Below are 27,312 nucleotides of genomic sequence, written 5' to 3'. Positions count from 1 at the left end.
TGTGTTATGACTTCTAATTGTTATTTAAAAAAGGAAATGATTCAACAAGCTTAGCATGTATGGCAAATAGCTGCATTCTGATCTTTTAGCTCAATGTCATATTTATAATATTTCAGTATTAGCACAGAAATTGCAATCAGCATTAACCACTTAACAGTTTCTTTATTCTGTCATATTATGACAAAACATAAGTATATTTTTGATAAACATTTTTATGAAGAAATTCATTATATAAACCCAAATCAGCAGTCAGAACTATTACAAGTGTTGAAGTTATTAATTTATGCTAATTTTTATTTTTATTGTAAAAAGCACATTTTTCCTTAAAGTTGGCTTTTTTTTGAACAAGTAAGCGAAGTGGAAAGAACACTTTACAAAAATAGATGTCAGAATTTAAAATGTTTTATTGTTATTACATTAATTTTCCTTTTAAAGTTCAGTTTTTGTATGATAAATTTTAAAACAGGGAGACAAGCTTAGTCCAACATCACAATCAGGACAAAAATATTGTGTTTCTTTTCTCACTCGTTTTCCAAAATCGTTTCTTTTCGAGCAACACACAAAACATTCATTGCCTTGTTGGTCTCAATTTTTTATCAGTGGGAGTATCTCATTATCATTCATTTCTTCTTTTATTTTAGCTCCAAATTTAAAAGAAATAGTATTTGCAGTAGCTGGAACACCGAGCTACTGAAAAGAAATTTTGTGCCTTTACTTGCGTAAAAGAATTTAGTAAAACTTAACCTTGAAACCAGTTGTTTTGCAATTCTAACTTTACTCGATTACTAGCGCTATCTGTTAGAAACATTACACACTAAACAAGCAAAAAATTTGGGCAAATCAGTGTATTAGACTAGAAAAAAATGTTGCCCGAACACACGCATGCACACAATTTTTTTTTTTTTAGCTATGTAAAGCATTCCAATAAAATGAGAAAGCCACTCAAAAGACTGCGTAGTAAAGTTAATAAAAATACATTTCTGAGGAATAAGATCGACTTATCCTTTTGCACATTTTGCAGCAGCACTGTTTCCAAAAGTGTATTTCAGTTTATTAAATTTTCATCATTTCAGAAAATGCGAAGCTCTCAAATTAGCTGGTTGCATAGGAGTTTTTACCATGTGTAACATGAATGGAAGCCAGTGCTTTGCCATAAGCTGTTAAGCAAACAAACTGAAAATGCAAATCACTGATAAGTTTTGATCATAATTTTTTGTGGTATGGTTGGAAATTTTATAATTAATAAAAACTTACTCCAGCAAACTGGAGAGCTGCATGAGGCTCGCTTTGTAATAAGCAGTATCCCGTTTTATTTATGAAGAATATATTTAAAATTTAAGGAAAATATCTTCACACTATTTATATACTTGTATCACACTATAATATTTCACTCTTGTTTTTTAATGTATCAGTAATGTAATTTTTTTATAACATTATTGTGCGTATAATAATTTCAAAATGCATAGCGCGTTAAATAAAGTCAAGGTAATAAACAAAAAACAAAAAATCTCCTTTCTGGACTTTGGAGAAATTGTTTATAGACTACACATTAACTATCGAAGCAGCATAAAAAAACATATACGTTAGGACATATACTCTACCAATATATCTTACTGAATAAAATCATGGAAATAATAGAACATCTTCTAGAAAAAGGCAATATTGTTCATGTATTCCAGATATTGCACTACTGGAAATGGAAAAATATAAAAATGAATATCATACAAACATATTGTGAAGAATTTAACAGATTTATGAAGAATCGTTTTCCAGATTATTTGATATACAGATTTGGATTTCAAATCAGAAATTTTACAATGCCAAGCCATAACTAGAAATTGTCGTAAAGAGACATTTTGTTATCCCTCAATAGGGAAGATCTAATTATTTATAATGTATAAAAAAATAATTTTTTGATACGCGAAGAAGGTAGAATACATGAAGAAGATCGAGTTCCGTATGATGCTCCACTGTTGAGCAAGATTTCATCTTATTGGATATGTATCTCATTGTTATTACTTGTTATTCAAATATTATGTTAATATACTCTACCCTGAAATTTATATTCATAAAGGTTATCTGAAGTATTAAAATATGTGCAAGGCTGTTTGTGGCATGATCTCCTCCGCAACGCTAGGGAATTGAGTTTTGAGAGAGGTACCCTTTGGATTTGAAAAACTTGTGGAAAGCCATTTCGACCATTCTCATCTTCGAATGACTTTAATCAGCAGAGATATTGATTCAATTCTCAAAAAACTCATTTTCGCACTTATTTTCCCGAGTGGCAACAGTCTCAGGAGTCATTGAAGATCAAAATGCTTTATTTCGAAGCGTCACCGCTGCTCGCTTTCAAATCGTAGAGTTTGCTAGTAAAATTTTAGAAGTTTTATAAAATACGAAATAAAAATAGCACTGCCAAACATTAAACATATTAATATTATATAAGGTCATATTCTGAAGTTGAAAAAAGCATGCATCATTGTATGTCAAAAACGTTTTGTTAATGTATATATTTTAAATAAATAGCTGCTGTTGGCAACTTTTTTATTTCATTTTAGGATAATTGACACAATATGTTATTGCCAAGTTAATTTTTTTATTGATATTGAGAAAAAGTTGTTACATTACATTAAATTTAAAGCAAGATGTCGTACGTATATGTATTAACCTGTGTGAAAAGTTTTTGTTTTTTGGTTTGGTAACAAGAAAAACTATTTACAAATTGATTGTTGCTTGGAAAGATTGAACTGATTTCATTTATATTGAAATTATCCCTTCCTTTAAGTGGATAATCCTTCCCCATTTTAATAGGCAGATAGTCATTGTGTGCTTTGCCATAGTTAAATAAACAAAACAATTAAGTTTTAAAATGCATGGTATAAAGTTTCATTTCATCAAATTAAATCTAGTTACCATCCGTTAAAAATAAACTTTGGAAGCTTTGCCTTTGTTTACTGTCCTTTAAAGTAATATTTTAATGATAGAAATTTCACCCTAGCTGAAAAAAAATTAATTACTGTTTATAAACATAAGAAAAGAAGGGCTTTACAAATCTATGTACAGTAATACTTTGGATAGACCATATTCACTTTCGTACAAATTAAAATAAATTCTAAGAAAATAGTACACAAAATAAATTTTAACGCACAAGTGATCGATTTTTCTTTCATTATATAATCAAGACTCTTTTTGTAAGATTTTAAAGTTATGTGATATAATGCATATTTCAGTTTTTTTCCCCCCTGGGGTTCCCCATTGTTTATGTGTATACCGATGCTAAGGCCTCATTCTTGAACTGCAGCAGCTGTCAGTGGGCCACCATTGAATAACTATCATTGTTATTATTATTAAAGCCAAAACAGCTATCAAAATTTACTGCAGTGATTGAAACTTTGTCAGAGCAGGAATGTATTTTAAAGCTGAATGATAAATGACACTGTTAGTTGCTACAGAGAAATGAAAGGCCAAAGATACATCTGCAGACATCGATCTTGAAATTTCTAGGCTATGAAATTATAAGTATATATTTTTAAAAATTATTCATAATAAAGAAATTTGAATTTTTAAATTGCATTTTATTTATTGAAGAACAGGAAGGATGAAAAAGATTTTTTTTGGGGGGGGGACCAATTATCCTTTTCTGTATGTATTTAGTTTTTTATAGTCAGTCCAATTTTAAATAGTCTCGATAAGTGGTGGACCGATTAGCCAGGCTATGCAAGGTTATTGTTGTTTCTCAGTTTTAAGTGAATTGACATGAAAGATTGTTGTTTTCAATTTAAGTTTAAATTACATTTTATTGTTAATAATTTTCAAATCTGTGTGAATTTTATTTCACCATTATCAGGTAATTTCATGCTTGAAAGAGTGGAGCAAAACTTACTTCTTACCTGCTTTTTTAATTTAAAATTATAATTAATTTTAAACATGGTTAAATTCATATAAATTGTATTTTACCATTGTTCGATTGCTCTATAGAAGCCAAGTTTAGAAAGTTATTGCCAAATGTGCAGTTGTACATGTGGATAACTTCGAGTAGAGGAAACTGTTTAGTCAGGCTATAGCTGATAGGGATCGGGTTACTTGCACGTGCTTTTTTAAGTGAGAGGCAAAATTTTCGGCTAAAAATCCACTATTTTCCTTTTCGGTTCAAAATCCGCGACTAAAAGTGAACATCACCACAAGAAAAGGGGGAAAAAAATCTCATCTCTAGGAGAATTCAGAGCATTTCCGGGAAAACTTGCAAGACAACATATTTTTCAAAAATGTTATCCTCAAATCACCGTCATGCTGGCAAGAAGTCATAAATAACAGCTGAAATTGTATTATACAATAAAGATGTATGTTTTTGATTGACGATTTTGATGAACATTCATGACAGTAATAAATAATGTGACAAACAAAGGATGTTTCCAATATTCTAGGTTATTGCTAAGTTTTTACAGTTGAGTTTATAACTCAATAAAATTTGTCATTGCATTTCAAAAATTATTAAAAAAATTATTTAAAATTTCAGTCCTGTTTATTAGCATATCTTAAATTTTGGCAGATAGTGAGGGTCCTTATTTTTATTCAAAAACTCAATAATGATGTCCTTTGGGAAATCCAAGCTTCCTAACTAGATTTGTTCAAAGTTATTCAACATTAATTTCCTTGCATCTGTTTTCACAAAATGAGCAGCCCGCAAGTGGCTAACCAGTAAAACCACGGAACTCACTGGCAGTTTGACCTAGGCTTTAATTCTGGTGAGTGAGGTGACCGCATAAGTTTTTCTTTTGGTTTTCCCCATGTGCAATGTGAATACAAGCCCGTTTTTCTGAAAAAAAAATTCCATCATGAAGACATATCTTCTCTTAGTTAGATAAGCCTTGTGTACTTTGCCATAGTCTAAATCAGTGTTTCCCAAACTTTTGACATATGTGTACCCCTCGTCAAAAATAAATGGATGTATTTCAATAACAATCAAAACATATATTTATTTCTTTTTTTGTGACATACACAAACTAATAAGAAAAATAAAATTATTCATGATAAAATATAAATAAAAGTTATAAATAACATTTGGATTAATGAGAAGGATGAAATTCTTTGTGTTGAGATGACAGATCGTCATAATTTGGTTCCCTGGTTTGTTAGCTGTTCCACATCCAATAGTCTGTTCCTTTTTTTCCAAGGTAGTGTTTACAAATGCTGAAAAAGCAGCTTCACACAAATATGAAGTTTTAAAATTGAAGATGTATTTCAGAACTTTTTCTATTAAAACCAGATACACATGTATTTGTAACCAGAATGACGTTAAAGTACACTTCTTATGTTTATTTTAAAGAATCCGCCTGAAGCCACTTCCAACAATTGCTCTTCTTCCGCATGCGACAAGTCTTCTGGCATGGATGTCGTGTTAATGTTAAACAGATATCTTATCCATTCAATATTTTTGTTTAAATCAGAGAAGTAGTTTTTCAATTCCACTTACAAACTCTCCAAATGCTGTGTTATGCATTTCAGAATATCAGCATCAATTTTAGTAGTTGTACTTGTTATAAACTCATGAAGAGATGGAAACGAGTCTACTTCTCCATCACCAACTCTCTTTTGGCATAAATTTAGTTTTGCGATGGCAGCATTAACTTTATCTTGAACATGAAACAATGCAATTTCTTTGCATTATATTGATAAGCTGAGGCAATTTAAAACAGAGAATATATCTGCTAAGTATGCTAGTTTACAAAGCCAATTCCAGTCATGTAAATAATTTCTCAACTCAAATCTACTATCAAGAAGACATTGAAGTTCATGTCTTTCGATTTAGAATTTTTTCTCGAGATAGCCAACGAACATCGGTATGAAAAAGAAGCTGGGTATGACTACTTCCCATTTCTTCACATATTTGTGAAAAAAGTCATGCCTTCAAAAGACAATTTTTAATGTAGTTAACAGTTTTCATGCTTTCATCCAGAACTTTCTGTAGATCAGCGGGAATTTTATGTGTTGCCAAAGCCTCTCTGTGTATGCAACAGTGTGTGAATGTGACATTTGGGGCAACATTTTGAATTCTTGCAATGAGTCCTTTTATCAGTACTTCTGCCATTATCTTGGTTGCTGGCTTGATTAAAATTTTGCCAGTGGTTTCCGCTGCACTACGTTTTGCATTTAAAAGCAACTGCGATACGAAGTTTCTGTTATTTTTTATTGTCTCCTCCTGTCAATCCCCACATTACTTTTCAAGACTGCTTAAAATCCTTAAGTTTATTTAAAAAAAAAAAAAAAAAAAAGGTTTATCTTTATACTAATTATGGTTTGTCTCAAAATGCCGTCTTAAGTTGGATGGTTTCATGCTTTCATTTGTTAGATTTTGAAAACAAATGATGCAAAGTGGAATAGGCTGATTTTCATCTCCAGTCCAAGAGAATCCAAATTTAAGATATTCTTTGTTGTATTTGCGAGTTTTCCTTGCTTCTTTCTTAACAGGTTCTTTCAGAATTGAAATTTATTCATCGTTAATTTCATTATTTTCTGTTAGTTAATTGCTACTATAATTATTACTTTCTTTCGGTGTAGTAGTTCCAGATTTCAGCCAGCGATCCATAACTTGTGTTAGGGATAAAAATAATCAAAATCAGTAGGACTTACTAAAGCACATAACAAACATTTCCTATAAAAAAACTCGCAGAAAAGCTAAAAATACACAGGTGCCTAGAGAAGCCACCAACTAATTATTCACGAAGTAATTTGTCTCTGCAACGAAGTGTGGTATATTCCTGCCGTCTCACACCGGACCATCTCACGTCTCACAAGACTGTCTTGACCTGACTCGTGAGAACATAGAATTAGGAGCAGCTAAGCAATGTGCAAAGCGTATCCCCACCAAACTCTTCCCGTACCCTTGGGAGTACGTATTTTTGGCAGGGTTCGTACGGTCCTTAACCTTTTCACAACGGCGCACCTTTGTTTAAGATGCTCGTGCGGGACGGAAGAGAAACGAAGGCAGTCACCGTACAGGATGGAGGTTTTGTATAGCTAAGCCTAATTTTATAACAAAAATCAAAAAAACAAAAGTTTCGCTTCTAGCATCGTAATTTTTGGTATCATTTTAGATTATTACTTGAGCTCTTATATATGTTAAAATTAGCCCTTAAAACATTTTTTTTTCTTTATTTTAGATGAAAATATACTTAAAAATTGCTTATCTTCTAAAATAATTTTCGGAAGCGCTCTTCAAATTATTCCAAAGTTTTAATTGATAAAATCCATCAATAAAGTTTAAAATTAATAAAAAGAACACAATAAAGACTATTTACAGTAAGAAGTAACAAAATTTAAAATGAAAACGAGTGTGGTAAATCTCGAAGCACAGAGAAGTATCACTTTGTAACTCTTAGAAAAAGTATCACTTTTTAACTCTTTAGAAAATGAATCGGTATTAGTTTGCGTTAGTAAATGGTTCACTAACCATACGACGATATTCTTCCTCTGATAAATAGCACCTTCCCGCCATAATAGACTGGAGGTGAAGCTTTTCTAAATAAAAAAAGAAGGAACAGAAATATATTTGAAGGCAATGCAAAACGTAAAAAAAACTCCGCACAGTAACCCTAAAAGACTGTATATAGTAGAGGAAAAAATAGAATAAAAAAAGGAATTGGATATAAATCAGATACGAGAATGTTTTCATAAGCACGCAGCGATTTAAAGAGCCCACCTCTGTTTATGCTTTCCTTCCACCCCCCCCTCGAACAGCTGATGAGTAAAATACCCAAAGCAAGCAGAATATATCAAACTCAAGGTCAGAAACCTAAAACTGTGTTCATTTCAAAAGTAATGGACACAGGATGCCATCTAGTGGCCTTCAGAAAAACGTTCCACCTTAAAATGCGTATACGCATCACCTGTCCTCTGAATGCAATCTTTACTGATGCGTGGATGGGATGCCCGGCTGTAAGAGACGTTCTTAGGGAATGCATGTATGGGACGCCCGTCCTGAAAGGGTTAAGAGTCCTTAAAAGTACTTAAGTTTTTTGGAATCGATTTTTTGGTCCTTAAAAGTCCTTAATTTTGGCCGAAATTGGCAGAAGGTCCTTAATTTTAATTATCTGAAATTTCTATCTGTTTTTACGACTGCTATTTTGAGTGTGAATTAGCATTTTGCAGAAATATTTTTGGCGATTCACTGACAAATATGGTTATTTTTTGAATGGCTTAATGGGTTCATGGGATATAATTTGTTCCTATTTATAATATAAATGGTGGGATATTCGAGTCTCTGAGCAAGGAGTGAAAAATAAGCATTTCAAATTTATTTCATTTTTTGTAATGAAGAGCTCTCAAACAACTTTCCGCTTTTGGGGATGTAAATTCTTTTATTAAATGGTTCTAATTTTGGTGACTTATCAACATATTGGCAATTTTAAGATCGGCTTCTACAGAAAATTTTTAATTCCGAGATCTGGTAATTTTTCGACGATTTTTTTAGAGCATTCTAACATGGATAAATTTCATTAAAATAATGGTAATATATTGGAATTATATTTAAGAAATAACATTAAAATAAAGCATTTTTATTTTTCACTGTCATATTATAAAGTTCCATTTTGGCCACATATACAATGTTTTGAATGTGAAAAATAAGCAAGATATGATGCTATAAAGCACAATTTACGAAACAGTTTTTAGCAAAAGCAAAATAGCTATGTAATTAATGAAAAATGTCTTTTTAATTTTTTCATCGTAAGTGTTTTCCCCATTACTCAGAATGTTCAGAAGTCTCAGAATATGCATCGGTTTTCTCTATAAAATTAATTTCACACTTTTCCCCTCCGATTTTTTCTTTTTTTTTTTTCAAAACATTTCTTGCTTTTTGCTGTTATAGAATTGGTAGGGGTAATTTTTCATTAGGATTTTAGACTTTGCAGCTTGGAAAGTTTAGAAAGATTTGAAGTCAAATTTATAAACCCACGATTCTAAAAGATCCCAGAAAAATGTGACAAAATAAAAAATGTCTCCATGGTAGTAGCACACAATTTCTTACTTTCTGAAAAACACCTGAAAGAACATAGAAAATCATAGGTCCTTAATTTTTTTCATTAATGGTTTCTTAAAAGTATTTAATTTTCATGTGCAGAAATGTATATGAACCCTGTTTGGGAAATACTGGTCTAAATGATGTAATTCAAGTTACAAAATTACTTTCCTTTAATTTGTCTTTTTAAAGGACAAGTAACTTTTCAGAGAATTTAAAACAGCTGGCTACTTTTGCCAATGCTTTCATAAATTGTTTCCTAAAATTAGTTTTTATGTGTAACCGTAGTAAAAGAATTTTTGGTACATGTCTTCTGTAACAGCCATGGCAAATGAAAATGGTGTTGGTGCAATTCGGGACTTAAGAAAGTGTGTTTTGTTGCGAAATGTTATAAACACCCATGAAAACAAAACTGACTATGATAATTGATAAATCAGCAATGCATTCAATATCTATGCAACCTAAGTTATTTAATACAGTCAAAAGTCTTTAATCCGGACTCGCCGGGACTTCAGTGATTCCGGATTATCGATTTTTCCGGATTATAGGTCATCAGTTTAAATCTGGTAAGATGGCATGCAGAAATTATAAAATTAAAAATATGAAACCGTAATTTATAAAATAATGAGCAATTATGATCTAAAGGGTATCAAAATTTACAAAAAAAAAAAAAAAAAAAAGCTTAATATTTATTTGTTTACTTTATTAAACATTTCTTTCAACACACGCATGCGTAAAGCATACATTATGCATAGCCGAAATTAGAAAATTGCAACCAGAAAACTATTTGATTTGTATTCGTGATATTTATAATGATGAGGAATTTGATTTAAATTATATCAAAGACGGAGTACATCGAGATGAAATACTACATTTAATAAGAAATTATAAGCCAAATAAAATAAAAACATCTGCCCTGAAGATAACGATGGTGCTGACAGATTAACTTCCAGGTCATTGCGCGCCGCGACGTCCACCCCCTCCCCACAGAGCAGCGTGAAATTGATAAACAGATTTCGGAAAGGTTAGAGAAATAAAAGATGTGCCTTTATCCATTTTTTGCAGCAATTCCACTTTTTGTTTGATGGACATCGAAACATGCTTTCGCTTTGTAGATCCTTTTGCAGCTCCAGAATCGGAAACTCTTTTTGACATAATCGAAAGTTCAAGCTTACTTTTTATAAAATTGCTCTAACAGTCTGCAAAAATTAATAAGCAGGATCCAATTAGAAGATTAAAAACAACGCAATCTGAAACATTAACTGAAATAGATAATTAGATAATGTTAACTTATACCGTCCGTTATACATCAAAAGCGCACGCGAAAACGTATTCTGCGCTTGTGCACACGCATATGCGCAGTCGTAAAGGTCTTATGCGCACGCGTAAACGCCTATGCGCATGCGTCAACGCGGCGCATGCGCAGAAAGTTTTTAGGTTTGAGGTCCGGATTATGGGTGTCCGAATTAATGACTTTTGACTGTATATGCATACAGAAATAATCTAATATAAATTTGTATTTATTATAGCATTCACTGCCCACAATTTATGTAAAAAAATAACAATACAGTTCAGCCGAAGTTATTTAATATATACATTAATTATCATATTAAGTGCAAATATATAAGACATAACAACCAACTGATAAGCCAAACTATTATGACTGGTTTAAATGTACTCATTTAGATGACTTGGAGGGCACGTGATTGCATGGGAATGGTATTTAACTGCTGCTTAGAGAAGATAAGGAATCATTCTTGTACTTTTGAAAGTAATGGAAAAGGCTGCTGATCTAAGTGAATTTGATAGAGGGCAACATGGGGTGTTGTCTGCTTCCAGCAACGCAATACCCCATGTCACAAGGCTCAAATTGTATTGGAGTGGTTTGAGCAACTTGAGGATTAATTCTAATTAATGTGCTTGCCACCTAACTCACCGTATCTTAACCTGGAAAGAGCACATTTGGCATGTCATTGAGTGACAGCTTAGAGCTCAAACGCCACCATATCAGAATATCTCAATTTTGCATGAATGCTGCTTAGACATTTGGTACAACTTGTCTCCAGTTATCTACCAAGAACTTGTGGAATCCATGCCAAGGCGAGTTGCAGTTGTTTTGGACGCCAAAGGTCGTGCAGTGCATTAATGACTAGGGCATGATAATGTTTGGGCTTTTCAGTTTATTACAAACATGCCATAAAATTCTTTTTATTATATTATTTAATACAATTGGGTTAGCAATTCATTAAAAAAATATGTGAACAAACATATCAGAAAATTAATTTTTTACAGACTATTTCTGATAGCCACACTTCAGCTATTGCTGCTAATAATATCTGAAGCATCAATTATAGCTTCTTTTTCCTTTGATGAAAGATTGAAAATAGTAAGCACGATAGAGTTTTGCAGTGAGAAACCTCTATATTTATACAATGCAATTATGAAAAACCATTTCGATTGTTAATGATCTTGCACATATGCAGATTGCCAACTCTTTGTTTTTTAGCAATGCAAGAACATGCCAAATAATTTTTCTCACCCATGCTACTACAAAAGACATGCACCGAATTTTTTGTTTACTAACATAATATTGATGTAAAAAGTTTTTGCACTCACATAAAGCATAATGACTTCATATAATCATTTTGGTTACCAACAATCATGGACAATATTTTAATCTCAATAAATTATCTGATTATGATTACTAATTTCAAATTTTTATAATTTTTTTCGTGCTACATAGAATAGTCAACTAGTACAATAACATATTTTTCTGCTTATGCAAAAGACTCACTTTCATGTCACTTCTGAAAGGCAGTATTTTAGAAAATTAAAATATTATTTAAAAATGTTATAGTTTATGGTAAAATTAGTTACAAATTCTTATAATTAAATACAAATTCTTTAAATTGTAAGTTGCAGTTGCTATGAAAAAAAGGAACACTTAACTCGGTCATGATTGCAATCTTCTTTACATACCTGCATGGCATTACCATTTTCCAATAATTATTTCAGTGAGCCTTTTATTGAGTAACAATGTTGTACTATCATTTAAATGCTTCTGACTTGAATTGTTATTTTTGTATCAGGGCGAAATTGAGGCGATTTCATTAATGCTGCCCAAAGGTCCAAATGATAATGAAACAGGTATGCTGGAATATGTTGAAGATATTATTGGTTCCAGTCGCTTCATTGGACCCATTAAAACCATTGAAGGAAAACTTAAAACACTTGGAGAGGAAAAAGAAGTAAAGGTAAGGATTAAAAAAATATTTTATTTTCTGATAATGTAATATTGGATTGTGAGGACACTACTTATGACCCTTTCAGCAAGAAAGGAAGTGAAGAAAAGAACAATTTTTATAAACTGAAATAATTTTGATCAGTAAAGTATTAATCATTTTGTTCAATAGCTATTTGTATGCAAATTAATGATTCCACATTCAAAGAACTTGCTTTCTGTGCAAAAAATTTTTTTCATATGAGATTTGACTGTTATCTGAATGAAGGTTTTATCTGACAAAAGGTAGTCAGGGCTATAATCTGATGGTGCAATGTCAAGACTGTAGGATGGTAATGTGATCTGCCATTGTCATGATGGAATATTTTACCTTGAGATATATCAATTGTTAACCTGTTGCAAAACATATTTCAGTTTTGTTAGTTATTAATGGCAAAAACCAGAATTAATTGTTTCATTCCGTAGTAAAAGCTCAATATAGACAATTATCTTTTCATTGCAAAATTTAATAGCATAACTTTCTTTTAACAAGTATCAGCTTTTGATGTTTGAGTTTGCTGTCCAACTTTGGATTATGAATCTTTTAAGTTCAGTATTATTATAACAATCGGTATTTATATATTTTTCTTTTGATCATTAAAGTGCATGAAGATCCCACCAAAGGTGTTTCAATCATTCAGGTGAAATTCTGAAGGAATATGTAACTCTTTATTTTGTTAGATAATCACAGATCACTCTAGTTGCATACAGTTATATCCAAATTTATCTCTCTGTACACAAAAATAATAATAAAATTCATGAAATATTCAATTTCCATTTTTGCGAGAGATGTGTGAAAGATAAGCCTAGCATTATTCAATCAAAGCAATCAAACAGTTTCTGATATCAGATCATTGTGTCATCTAACATTGAATCAAGCACTTTGTGCAAAGTGATTATCTGAGTTTTCTGCAATACGGAGTTTCATTTCAATGTTAAAGGACTGAAAATGGTTTGTTATGGCTCTTATGTATTATTTGGAGGATTCTGTGAAGCGGTGAATCATTGACCATTTCTAGGTAGTAGGCCAGACAATCATGGAAGCAGGCCCAGGTAGAAGTAGGTGGAACACTGGAATTTCACCATTGGTTGTACAAGTATGGTACTGCTGCACTAAGTATCTAGTTCTTCCGTAATTTTAGGGAAGAACACCCAGGGAGTTGGTCCAATAGGTTTTCCACCCCTTTCTCTCCTACCACCAACCTCTTGAGATTGTTTTCAACTCACCATATATTTTGAGTGTCTCCTTGCCATACAGACACTTAATGTTTATGTACATATCTGCCTTCTTTGGGATTCGAACCCGGGCCAATCAGTATGGTAGTCACAAGCCACTATACTGTGTGGGTGGCCAGTCACGGAAGCAGTGAGATACATGAATATTTCAAGACAGTCTCTGTGCTGAATGGAAACAATTTCAGAATCTGCCATACCAGTGGGTGTTCTAAAAGAAAACAATTTCAGAACTCTGTACCTGTTGTAAGGAGGCCTGGACAAAATTGTAAATGAATAAAAACTGCTTCTCAAGATCGACATCTGGCAATAATTGGCCATCATAATAATAAGTCTGTTGCTTGATGGTTAAGTTCAGAGCTTTCAGATGACGCTGGAACTGTTGTATCATGGCAGAATGCATACAGAAGGCTTAATGAAAAGGTGTTTATGCTAGAAAGCCAAGGGTATGTGTTTCACTGTCTTCACACAAGAGATCTATTAATTGGGACATGTTCTCTTTACTGATGAGTTGAGGTTTAGTTTAACATCTGATTCTAAATATGTTTATATCTGGAAGAATGAATGCAAAAATTTCCTTTGAACATTATGGAATGTGACCATTTCAGTAATGCAGGTTCTTTGGCATGAGAAGGAATAATGTTTGATGGACATAGGGCCCTACACATTTTCAGGAGCAGATTTCTGACGAGCTACAGATATTGACATGAGATCTTCAAAATGTTTAATGTAAGACTTTGAGAAGCATATGGATCTATCTTTTTATTTGTGGTTATTCATATCAAGCAAACCTCATTGACGAATTCTTTGAAATTGAAGATGTTTGGCCAGCAAAATCGCTTAATTTTTACTCGAGGTAACTTACAATCCTGAAAAAGCAGTTGCCTAGAGGCATCCTTTCTCCTGGTGATGTAAATGCCCTAAGACCCCATTGCTGGAGGAATGGAATTCCAAAACTATGGTTAACATGTTGTGTACAAGTCAAGGAAGATCAAATTCTATATTAAATTTATAAGCCTTAATTTTTTTCTGTGTTATTCTTTCTTATTTTTTAATCTGAACTCTTTTTGTGCCATATTGTTACAAAATGCCCAGCTGCGCTAAAATAGCTGCCCTGCAAAGTGGGTTTAGGGCTGGCAGAAAAAGGAAGGAAGGCACGGTTGCCAGATTTGGCGGGAAGTCGCCCATTTTGTGACGAAATCGGCGATATGCCATGTACAGAGCAAGAACATTCTGGAATGAATTCTTGCCAGTTTGCCTCAGAATGTTCTCAAAGGCAGGCGAAAAGCTATGAAAACCCTGCCTGTTGTGGAGTAGCAGAGTATCATCGAGTGCATCATGAGTATCGTGAGAGATCGTGAGTACTTGAGCTTTGAGAATGATCGACCGAGTCGGGAACTTAGTATTTTAGGGCTTTACCGTGAAGCTGTCTTCACCTTTATAGCCTGATAGCCTGAAGGCTGTGTTGCTGATTGTTTCAGCGTGTTTATTGTAGTTTTTCGACAACTGTAAACATATCTCTGGAACTCTCCTGTGGAATACTGGCGAATAAATTGTGTTTTAAATAAAGGACTTTTTCCCTTAAAATTATACAACTGATTTAAAATGAATTCTGAAGAGATTTTTTCCATGGTGTTGATACATATGAACGTATCTCGCATAACTCAAAAACAAGTAGCCTCAGTACATTGAAATTTTGTACATAGGACTGCTATAGCATTTAGTTGTGCACCTCCCATTTTGGTTGCAATCGGCTGCACCAAAAGTATATATATATATATGTAAGGAAAAAATATGTACATCAAAATTATAATTTAAAGTAACGGGTAAAACTTTTAATTGTCCCTCTCTATTCTAAAATTTGTAATAACTTCTCTTGATTGCGTCATTTCTACACCTTTCCTTTTCGCATGGCCTGCGCAGCGCTGATGATGTGAACTGAAACTCTGATGATGTGAACTGATTGTGAACTGAAACTTTTAACTCAAACCGAAACCTTTTTCTTCGTGTGCTTCCATCTTGCACAACTGCACACTTCGACTTCGCTCTCTACCCTGTTAGGATGTAATTTCGCTATGCTGCTTCCTATTGCTATAATATTAAAAATTTAAATGTTCTTAGATAGGCACAACTAAGTGCCAAGTGAATTGTGGTCACAAGCGTCAACAGGAAAATAAAAATGGAATTAAAACCACCTTGACTGCCAAGTTCTTTAGACATTACAAAGTCAACATATTACTATACTACGCAATCAGAAGTCTTCCTCTTCAATATGGATCTATGTACGAGTATTCCAGCTTTTCCTTTGCTTTTATTATTTCATATATATATCTACTCTGTTACTCGGCTCGGTGAGCTCAGTTTCTTTATAATTTGTAAATTGTGCATATTTTGCTTTAAAAATGATTGAATTATGCTGTTCTGGTTAAGATTTTTATGTCTTTAGTTAACCTTGTAAGGATCTTAAGTTTTACTAACGTTTATTTTATTTTAAATCTTTACTATCACTTCTTATTTTCTACTTCCGGCCAGAATTATAAGCGTGAAGGTTTTTATGCAAAGTTTGTCTGGCGAACGCCAAGTATTTAAGTGTGGCCTTTTTGCCAAGCGAAAGAGAGGAAGCAGTGAGTCAACGCAGGTCGCTTACCTTAGAAGTTACGCAGTTGCTGTTTGCCTTCCAGGCCAGAGGTTTTAATCCTCTTGATAAATTAAAGCGTATTGTAGTGTTCACAGTCTCTGTGCTACATACGCTTCCTGTTATTATAAGGCCAATCTTCCACGTGTATTATTCTAAAGTTAAATTATAGTTTTATTTTTATACTTTTACGTTAGACCCCGAGTGGCGGGTCATTGTATTCCGAAGCACGGAAGTTATTGTATATAGAGAAAAATAAAGGGTTTTGTATACCCTTCGTCTGTATCCTGTCTACTTACCACAATTAGTGAACATAGCTTTAGTAAGCTCTCTGTTCCGAGTCAGGTCCTTGTATGTTCCCGAAGAAGGTTAGAAGGAACATTGAACCTGATAGTAGCGCCCAACGAAGAAGAATAACCATGGCCGAGTTTCAAGAAGAACCTGTGCTGCCTGCAGAAACGGCTCAGAATCCAGAAATGCCAGCTGCCGCCCTGGAAGGATTCGGTTACATCGTCCAGACCATGCGCGCTTCGATGAAACCAGAAGCAACGTTTAATGGAAACTCACCGGTAACCAGTTTTTTGGAAAAATTGGATGACCACTTCATGCTCTACCCCGAGCACGAGTTTCAAAAAGTTACCTTAGCTACCAGCGCTTTGAGGGGCCAAGCGCTTAACTGGTTCAAATGTATCGGCAGAAGTCTCTTGGGTCAAGCAGGAAGTCCCACCTATACTTACGAAAATTTCAAGACTGCCCTACTAAAAGCCTTCCCTGTTGTAAGGGATCGTGCGAAATTAGAAACGGAACTTTTTAGTATATATCAACAAAGAATCGAAAACCTCTCAAGCTTTATTTTAAGAAAAATTCACGTTTTCAAGCTCTTGTATGGAAACCGTCCGGATCCTGAAATAATTCAAGTGATTTTGCCGAGGTTACTCCCCCAAGTGCAAGACTTTATTGAATTAAGAAATCCGACTACACTGGAAAAGTTATTTGAGCTAGCAATCCAGTTTGAAAGTAGAAGAACGGCGGACGTCGAAAGAAGACGTCAATATCAACAGCGAAACCAATTTGGTACGCCAAGACTACAACAAACTCAAGCACATGGCTACGGAGAAAAAGCGAATCAGTGGGCAAGGAAACCCGAGCATTCAAAAACAGCCGGCGAACGTCGACAGTTCAATAGCAACCCAGGAAAAAAGTCTCAAGGCCAGGGGAAAAAGAAGGAAAGCACGGAAAGGAAAAATAATTTAAACTAAAACGGATTTCTGCTGACGAGAGGGTGCGGAAATCCGAAGGCCACGAAAACCCCTCTTCCTACAAGTTAAATACAGTAATGGTGAAAAATTTGACTCTTCCGAAGATTGAAGTCTTGGTGAATAATATCCCAGCCACCGCACTCCTGGATACCGGCGCGCAGTGTTCCTGTGTGGCAGAACAGTTTTTTAGGAAGTATTTTCGCAAATACCGCATATATAATGCGGATAATACGACAGTATTAGCGGCGCAAGGAGAAAAATGTAAGTGCGTAGGTAAAGTACCTTTGTATATCCGTATCAAGGACGAACAAGTAAAGGTGATGTTTTTTATAGTAAAGAATCTGCAAGCACATTTGATCTTAGGAATAGATTTTCTTTCAGACGCACAAGCTACACTGGATTTTAATGAAGCGTCCCTTAAGCTGACAATGAAACCAGTGCGTGTAGAAAAGGCTGAACTGCCAAGGTTAAATCTTGACCACCTGCCTAATGACGAGCAAGATAGAATCCGACAAGTGGTAAGTGAATTTGCTTCGTTATTTAGTGATATTCCAGGATTTACTCAGGTTACTAACCATAGTATTGACACCGGAGATGCATTGCCAGTTCGTCAAAAACCATACCGGTATGATAAGAATAAGGAAAAAATTATAGAATGGCATATTACCGATATGCTACGTAAAAAGATCATAACGCCCATCTCAAGTAGTTATGCTAGCCCGGTGGTTTTATGTAAGAAAAATAATGACTATCCTTTGGAGCATCCAAAAAGGTGGAGATTCGCTATTGATTACCGTAAATTAAATTCCATAACGAAATATCCGGTATATCCGTTACCGATCATAGAAGAAATTTTAAGGAACATAAAATCAACCAAATTTATGACGACTTTAGACTTTAGACGACTGGTTATTTTCAAATAGGGGTGAGGCCTGAGGACGTGCCTAAGACTGCTTTTATAACCAAGTCTGGCACTTATGCATTTTTGCGTATGCCGTTTGGCCTTTCAGGGGCCCCAGCAACATTTCAGCGATGCATGGACATTGTGTTAAGACCTGTTCTTGGAAAGTCCACATTTATCTATTTAGACGATATCATTATTACTAGTGATAATCTGGACCAACATGTACAGGATTTAAGACAGGTGTTTTCTTTATTAAATGAGGCCGGTCTAAAAGTTAATGTTGAAAAGTGCAAATTTGCAGCCCCTGAATTAAAATATTTAGGTTACAAAATATCTCAAAAAGGGATCGAGACAGATGAATCAAAAATAATCGCTGTACAAAAGTATCCGACTCCAAACACGGCAAAGAAGCTCTCTTCTTTTCTAGGACTTTGTTCATATTATAGGTCCTTTATAAAAGATTTTGCGGCTATCGCGGAGCCATTGTTAAAATTAAAAAGAAAAAAGGCAAGATTCTCGTGGACGGCCGAAGCCAATAGTGCTTTCGAAAAATTAAAACAAGCATTAACGCAAGCCCCTGTGTTGAAATTTCCTGAAAAGGATGAGAATTTAGAAATTTCAGCGGATGCTTCGGATTATGCGGTAGGAGCGGTACTTTCGCAAAATCAGCAGCCCGTTGCATTTTTTAGCCGAACTTTAAATCAAACACAAAGAAACTTTTCCGTGACCGAGAGAGAGGCACTTGCAGTTCTGTTAGCAGTGCAAAAGTTCCGAGTCTATTTTGGAAAGGCGCCGATAACAGTATACTCTGATCATGCGGCGATAACTAGATTGTACTCAGGGAAAAATTTATCCCCAAGGTTAATAAGATGGGCACTCAAGCTGCAAGAATATAATCTGGTAATCAAGCATATCCCTGGAAAGGAAAATATCGTAGCAGATGCCCTATCAAGGATTAAAATAGATGAACAAGGCAATACCGTAAAGATGGCAATGCTGACAGCATGTACAATAAATTCCCGAGAAACTGTAATAACCGAACTGGGTAAGGATCCTGAGTTTGGAAGTATTTATGAGTATTTGAAGGATCCTGAAAATTTTAGCCACCAAGATATTGTGGCGATAAGAAATAGGGCAGCCCATTACGAACTAATAGATGGTCTATTATTCTATACAAAAACTATGAATTCCAACAACGAATTTCGACCTGTTATCCCAGCTAGTCTTAGATTAAATATCCTGCAGGAGCTCCATGACAGCCCTTTAGCTTCTCATGCTGGTATTCGAAAAACTATCCAACGCGTACGCGAGGCAGTCTACTTTCCTGAACTGCAAAAGTTAACAAGGGCGTATGTCCAGTCCTGCCCAACATGTCAAGCCGTTAATTATATTAATTTCCGCCCGGCCGGGTTTCTAAATAGTATTAAATCCGAATTTCCAAATGAAATAATTGGCATCGATTTATTGGGCCCTTTCCCAAAAAGTCAGTTAAATAAAAGTTGCTATCTCCTTGTTATAGTTGATCATTTTAGTAAATGGACCAAAATTGTTCCCTTAAAACGAGCCTCCGTGAAATTAGTTACCGATTCTATTTTAAATAAATATATTTTAAAATACGGGGCGCCCCTAAAAGTTATATCGGATAATGGTCCTCAATTTGTAAGTAATATATTTGAAGACATGTGCCAAAACTGGGCATACGTCATTTAAAAATGGTCCCGTATCGGCCGCAATCAAATATAGCGGAACGGGTCAACAGAAATATAGTGAAAATTATCCGTAGTTATGTTAAAAATTTTCATAAAAGCTGGGATAACTATGTCAATGAATTTGTTTTCGCCCTTAGGACCGCAAAACATGATACAACGGGCAAAACTCCTGCTGAGTTATTTCTAGGCAGAAAGATTATAACACCGTTAGATAAATTATGTTATGTGCAACAAAGAGCCCCAGAATTTAAAATGGGTGATATAGAAAAACTAATAAAAGAAGCAAAAAAGAATACGGAAGTAGCACAAAGAAAACAGAAGCTATATTATGATTTGAAACGACGGGGAGTAACTTATAAAGTAGGGGATGCAGTTTTAAAAATTAAGCATTCACTTTCTTCAGCACCAGAAGATAAAACTGCCAAATTTTTTCCACGATTTGAAGGACCATATGTTATAGAAAAAATAACTCACGCTGTTGTAGTGTTAAAAGCCAGAAATGGTGAAACCTGTTCCGCAAACATTGATCAAATCAAGCCCTACTTCGATCGTAATAAAATGCAAATCTTTTCAGATCTTTTGCAGGATCCGGCACGGCAGACACCGCAGGTACAAGTTCCAGAGGTGGAAAAACAACAAGTACAAGGGCAAGCCAATGAGAGACAGAAGCAAGTGAAAAGAAAATTGCCCCGCGGAAAAATTGAAGGTAACAAGAAAAAGAAGCCGTTCCACCGTCCAGAAAACAGAGTTCACGAACACCCCCAGAATGAAGAAGGAAGAAGGACGACGTATGTGAAGAGGACCAGGAGAAATGACGGCAACTATAACCCGGCTTTAAAACGGAAGATCTACTCATCCGACAGAACTCTCCGCAGCAAAAGTCGCTGAACTGTGGAAGGGCCATCAGCGGCGGAGGAAAAAGTACAAGGAGAGTTTGAACGGCCAGCAACGAGGTCCAAGGAAGAACACGGAAGAAATTTCCCGGTTCCGCCAAGACCAGCTGCCATCAAACGGCAAAGACCACAAGCAGAGGAGAAAAGGAAAGTATTCAAGGGTGGCCGTACTGGTGAAAAAAGGAAGCTTCCAGAGGAAAGCACTGAAGGGTGAGCCCGTACAAGAAGGAGGATAAATCAAGCTACTATCTGCAGTACCTTTAAAGACTGGGCCCAGAAAAGGATGTCCGAATATTACAAAGATAAGTAAAATTTTATGTTACTTTGCAAACTTAAGTTAATCTTTCATTCTTACTGCAAGTAGCAGATTTCAAGAAGTTTTACCTCATGCGAGGTCTACCTTTATCGCGAAAAGGGCGAGAAATGAGTTGTGACCGATTTTCGTATTATGTTTTTCAATTACTCTTGCGTAAAACTAAAGTTGATGTATAATAGCGTTGTGTAAAAACTTAAATATTGAAAAAAAAGTTATTGTATAAATTTTATTTAAAACATTCTAGCAAGAGAGAAGTTTAGTCTGAAAGACTTTTTGAAATGTATTATTTCAATGTAGAAAGAATTGGCACTTGCTTTGAAAAGAATAGAAGTTAACAATGTACTACTAATGTATGTTTTTAAATCTGTAAAATTAACGGCATGTTGATATGTTTTGTTATTTTAAATGTTAAGAAATACCGTGATATGGTAAAAGTGAAAGTAATGTTAAAAATTTGTTATTCGTGTGACTGTAAAGACTAAATCATGGCGAATATGTGTTAAAGGTTGAATGATGTAGTTAGGCTCTCTGACGCTACACTTTAGAGTTAGCCACTTTTAGAATAGTACCTCAGGGTTTAGAGTTGAAATTAGGGTGTGTTAAGAGGTCTCGTTATGTTGAATTTTAACACGTTAGTGTTTTGATTGTAGGAGGAAGTATGGCACACGTAGACAGAAACACATTCGTGTTTGGTGTTCTTTTACAACACATGTCAGAGAGCACGGGGAGAGATAATTAAAATAGTCATGAATGAAATAAGAATGTTAAGAGCAGTATAATTGTATATGTTACTTGCCATGTCATTGTGTAACATTTCATTAAACTAGTTTTCCTTCCAGATCTCTGGAAGGAACCAGAACTGAATAAAAGCTCCTGTGTAGATGCAGTACAGATGAAAAAAAAAAAAAAAATTTGTATATCCTGGGAGCTGCTATTGTAACAAATTTCTTTCTTTTAAATTTCTAGTTTCTAGCGAAAAGTGTTTGTAAAAGGTTGGCCTCGCGTTAGATTCTAGAGCTAAAAGTTTTCAACAAGGTCGTTTTAGACCTCAGTTTCAAACTAATTAACTCTGGCGGGAAGTATGTAAGGAACTTAAGTTTTACTAACGTTTATTTTATTTTAAATCTTTACTATCACTTCTTATTTTCTACTTCCGGCCGAATTATAAGCGTTAAGGATTTTATGCAAAGTTTGTCTGGCCAACGCCAAGTATTTAAGTGTGGCCTTTTTGCCAAGCGAAGGAGAGGAAGCAGTGAGTCAACGCAGGCCGCTTACCTTAGAAGTTACGCAGTTGCTGTTTGCCTTCCAGGCCAGAGGTTTTAATCCTCTTGATAAATTAAAGCGTATTGTAGTGTTCACAGTCTCTGTGCTACATACGCTTCCTGTTATTATAAGGCCAATCTTCCACGTGTATTATTCTAAAGTTAAATTAGAGTTTAGTTTTATTTTTATACTTTTACGTTAGACCCCGAGTGGCGGGTCATTGTATTCCGAAGTACGGAAGTTATTGTATATAGAGAAAAATAAAGGGTTTTGTATACCCTTCGTCTGTATCCTGTCTACTTACCACAATTAGTGAACATAGCTTTAGTAAGCTCTCTGTTCCGAGTCAGGTCCTTGTATGTTCCCGGAGAAGGTTAGAAGGAACATAGAACCTGATAACCTGCATGCAATAATCATGGAGTTATCAACAATTTAAAAGTTTTTTAAGTGCGGCTAAGCCTAATTTCTGATTCTCATGGCAGCCATGTTTGTTTGAAACTTAGTGGATTTGTTGCCAATCTAGAGAAACTAATCGTCGCAACAACAAAGTAATGTCTTCTTTTATTATTGTGAATTAAGTTATGCGTAATTCATTCTAGAATTAACATTTAAGTTTTTAGCTTCTTTTGGCGTAGAAACTGTAATTTTAATTGTAAAAATCGTTTTTTTTAATTGTTTTAACTGCATTTGGTGTTTTATGTTTTTTGGTAGTGCATGCGCATTAGGTAAGCGGTGCTGAATCCTCTGCAAAAAACTTTCTTTTTTATTTAATATCGTTTTAGATTTATTATAGTATTTGAATAGAACTTGTGGTAATTCTTCAGATGGTATAATTTTTGTGCACAATGAAATTAATGCTGCTAAGTAAACGTAGCGGCGAAATGTCGCTATGGTAAATATAGTGAACTTCAAAGAGTGAATTTATTCTATTGTGGTGTATGCACTATTTGATGAAGTAGATTTAATTCAAAATTTTTTAACTGCTAATTCAATATGTTTAAATGAAATGCAGGAAAACTGCATATAATTTAATGTTCTGTACAAGGAAATCATGTGGTGTACTCATCAGATTTTTTACTTCCTTGTACAAAGTAAAAAGAAAGTATTGTAATTGCAAAAAATTTCAGTTATCATATTATTTGAACGAAAATATCCATTTTGACCGCTATCGAATGCAATTTAAGGCTGTTTTTATATGACATCTGTGCGAAAAGACGCAATAAAAGACTCATCCCCCCCAAAAAAATATAAAACTGATTTAAAATGAATTATGAAGAGAATATTTTGTGGTGTCTGTGTGTACATATGTTGCATAACTCAAAAATGAGTAGCTCAAATTGAGTAGCTAGCTTTGAAATTTTATATTGTGCATTGTTTGCTTTAAAAATTATTGAATTATGTTGTTCTTATCTTCCGGGTAAGGTTTTTATGCCTTTAGTAAATCTGCATGCAATATTTGTAGAATTATCAACAATTTAAAGTTGCTTAAGTGTGGCTAAGCATAAATATTTTTGTCCTGACAGCCATGTTTGTTTACATTTGAAACTTAGCAGAATAGTGGATTTGTTGCCATCCAGAGAAAGCTTTGCTACAACAAAGACACCTCTTTCTTTTATTATTTCGAATTAAATAATGTTTAAAACATTTTGGAATTTATTCGAGGAAATAAGTGTTTAAGATTTACTTTGTAATTTTTAATATAGATATTTTACGTTTTTATGTATTTTTGCCTTGTCGGGAAGTGAAAACTGAATTAATTGAATGAGAAATGCTGAATCCTCTGCAAAAAGCTGTTAAAAATTGTTTTATTATTATTATTATTAATTTAATTAATTTTTTCATTATTTATTTTATTTATTTATTTATTCCCCCTTTTTTGTTGTTGTTTGCTTAATTTCTTTCATACCTAGTTTTAAATTTATTATAGTATTTGAACAGAACATATGCAACGATTAGATAATTCTTCAAATTATATAAATTTTGTCATTCTGAGTTACAAAATGAATGAAATGTAACACTGTTATGTGAACTTAGCTCCAGAGTGCCATTATGGTAAACAAATGCAGTGAATTTTAAAGAGTGCTTTTATTCTATTGTGGTTCTTATGTGGTTATGACGAAGTAGATTTAATTCAATCCAATAAGTTTAAATGAAATGCAAGAAAAAGCATGTATAATTTAATATTCCGTACGAAGAAGTCATGTGGTGTACACATCAGATTTTTTTCTTTTGTATTTTTATGTTAATGATGTTATGTATCTTTTCTTGTAAATTTATAAAATTATAGTTTCCAAGAAAGTTGTTATTTCATGTATTTAAAGATAATTTGGGGTGAGAGTAAATTAATGATTCAACACATAAAAGAATGTAAATAAGTAAGAGCTTAAGCTTTTTGATTATCTGGCAAATTCATTAAAATTTGTGCCTGTAATTTCGGCAATTAAAAAACTTTAAAGTACTGTAAAATAATCATTTTCTTTGTAAATTTGATGCTACATAAGTCTGAAATTGAATCTAAGTGAATCTAAATTGTATCGTGCTTTCCTTTACTGCACCATTTTGTCAAGTCAGAGTCTTTCAATGGTTTGAGTATGATGGCAGAATCCGTTTACTGTGAAAATACTTCACTGCTTACTGTTCTGTAGAAGGCATGTTCCAAATTTGAGTCACTTTCTCTAAATGCAAGGAAAAAATTGGAGAAATAGCAGCTAATTCACATCCTTCTTTTCAAAAACAAAACTAGCTTATCAGCAGATACAAACTTTCTCTCTCTCTCTCTGTATGTATGCATATGCAGCATCTTTGCAGAACCAGAAAAGTGAAATGTAATGAAAAATGTTGATTTATATACCTAATACAATGTTAATGTTCATTGCTGCATTAGAATAGCATTAATCTAATTAATCTTAGCATCGATACATGCGTGTTGACGTCATTCTGACACCACTGGCTCTCCTCGAATTTGCCATATTTCCTTATTCCAGGTGTCATTGCAACAGCCTGTGGATGTGTCCAGGTTGAGTCAGCTGAGATTTGCCATATGGATCAATTTGCCCTTCTCAGTCCGATCACCCCACCTCATAAAATGAGCTGTCTGCTGGAGCTGCCTCCGTTAATTATGGCCTGGCATTTTATGCTATTACACGCATTCTTTGATGCAAGAATACATTTTGTATAATGATTTCCCTAGCAGAAATAACAACACGAAAATTGAATATTTTGCGTTCCCTTATATCTTCATCAATGCGTGCTGGAGAGCTGTTGCATTTCACATCATTCTCATAACTCGGTGACATTGTCTATCCTGAAATTTGCATAATTTTCAGGCCACTCCTTCTTGATGTTGCATTTTCAATGTCATGTAGTGTATTTTGTTAATTTAGTAAATTACCTTTCCATATAAGTAAGTTATGCATAACGCATGTGATTGTTTTTTAGTTGAACGAACTGAGAAATGCTCAAAAAGCGAAAGATGAATTAGAGGATCCAAAGAACAAAGCCATAGAATACTTAAAATTAGAAAACAAGCTATATTTATTAGAACATTCACTTCTGCATCTTAATCGGTAAGTTTTGATATTTGTAGTTTTACTTTATGAAATTTTTATTTTACTAGTGATGAACATAAATCTTAAAGTTCATTTTCAAATGTTTTAACTATAGTGTCGCTTTATATATTGAAAAAGGCTTATAAAATTTTAATGCTGAAAATTTAATATTAAAATACTGAAATATGCACATTTAATCAGTATATTGGATAGGATTAGTTGTTCATCCTATTAGTGTGTATTCTCCTTAATCCCCGAAAATCACAATAATCCTTTTTCAAATATTTCATTTGATGGTTTCTGTCAGTAAATGTTTTTGGATATCCTACAACAAGTTGCTAGGATTAATAGCCTTTATAATGATCTCATAGAATAAACCTCAAAAGGATCTATTGATGAGATATCTATATCGATGGGACATCATATAGAGTTCTGAATGAAAATGCAGGAAATTCAAAAGTTCATGCAATATCCCATTAATATCCAAAACATTTTCAAGGCAAGGTATTTCAGTGCTTCCTATTCAAAGTTTTTCTGGAGTTTTAGCTTAACGTTTTTAGTTCTGTATGATTTCCCATTGATACCCAAAATTTTTTATAGCACAAAATCTGTAAGGATTATACTTCATCATACATGTGATCGCTATTTGCTATTTTTCTTTAATCCGTAGTGTTTTTAGGGAGGTTCAGTGTGGCTACTACACCACTGCAACATTAATCTCTACAAATTCTTCTGGTGAGAATACCAGCAAATACAAACAACCATGGTGATTTTCTTTTGGGGTTTGACTATAGCAGCATTTATAAAGCTATAGTGTGTTTGTTTACAAGTCATCTTTGAAGTCTGCCGTTGTTATCATACTAGATTTTAAAAAATATCACATTATTTGCAAACAAAATTAATAAGATTGTACGTAATTATTTGCTGATGACACGTGGCTAAGTATACTGGCATGTTTTTCATATGTATTCTCAAAACTATTTTAGTGTTCTTTAGTGCGCATGAGAAATTAAAGGGGTTTGCGAGGAAAAGCATAATAGTCGTACCTTCCAGCTGCTGTTTATTAGCTAGGCTAGGAATGATGCAGTTTTGTAGCATATCGGTGTACCTTGCTTTACTGAATTCAATGGTTATTGCCATCATAAGGTAACTGGTGTAGCAAGGTGCTGAACCTTTTGCTGCTAACATGTCTGTGTAGTTCTAAGAGGTATCTGTGCCTAATTATATCTCAAAGAAGAGTTTCAAAAAGAATTTTC

At 33.9% G+C, this 27,312-nt stretch overlaps 1 protein-coding gene across 2 annotated transcripts in view; it reads left to right on the top strand.

Moving 5' to 3' along the window:
• LOC118203882 (structural maintenance of chromosomes protein 4-like) overlaps window positions 1-27,312 on the top strand; it is a 233,953-nt gene that overhangs the window by 48,963 nt on the left and 157,678 nt on the right. For both annotated transcript variants that reach the window (XM_085822460.1, XM_085822461.1), the window contains exons 6-7: window positions 12,106-12,270; window positions 25,947-26,074. In XM_085822460.1, coding sequence (XP_085678586.1) covers window positions 12,106-12,270; window positions 25,947-26,074 — 293 coding nt within the window. The remainder of the gene's footprint in view (window positions 1-12,105; window positions 12,271-25,946; window positions 26,075-27,312) is intronic.

The sequence above is a fragment of the Stegodyphus dumicola genome, chromosome 8, assembly GCF_044657685.1.
Source record: "Stegodyphus dumicola isolate Sdum_Otavi_A_Nest chromosome 8, ASM4465768v1".
NCBI classification, from domain to species: Eukaryota; Metazoa; Arthropoda; class Arachnida; order Araneae; family Eresidae; genus Stegodyphus; species Stegodyphus dumicola.
Note: the sequence above shows the minus strand (reverse complement) of the source record. Positions and strands in the feature narration are given on the sequence as shown.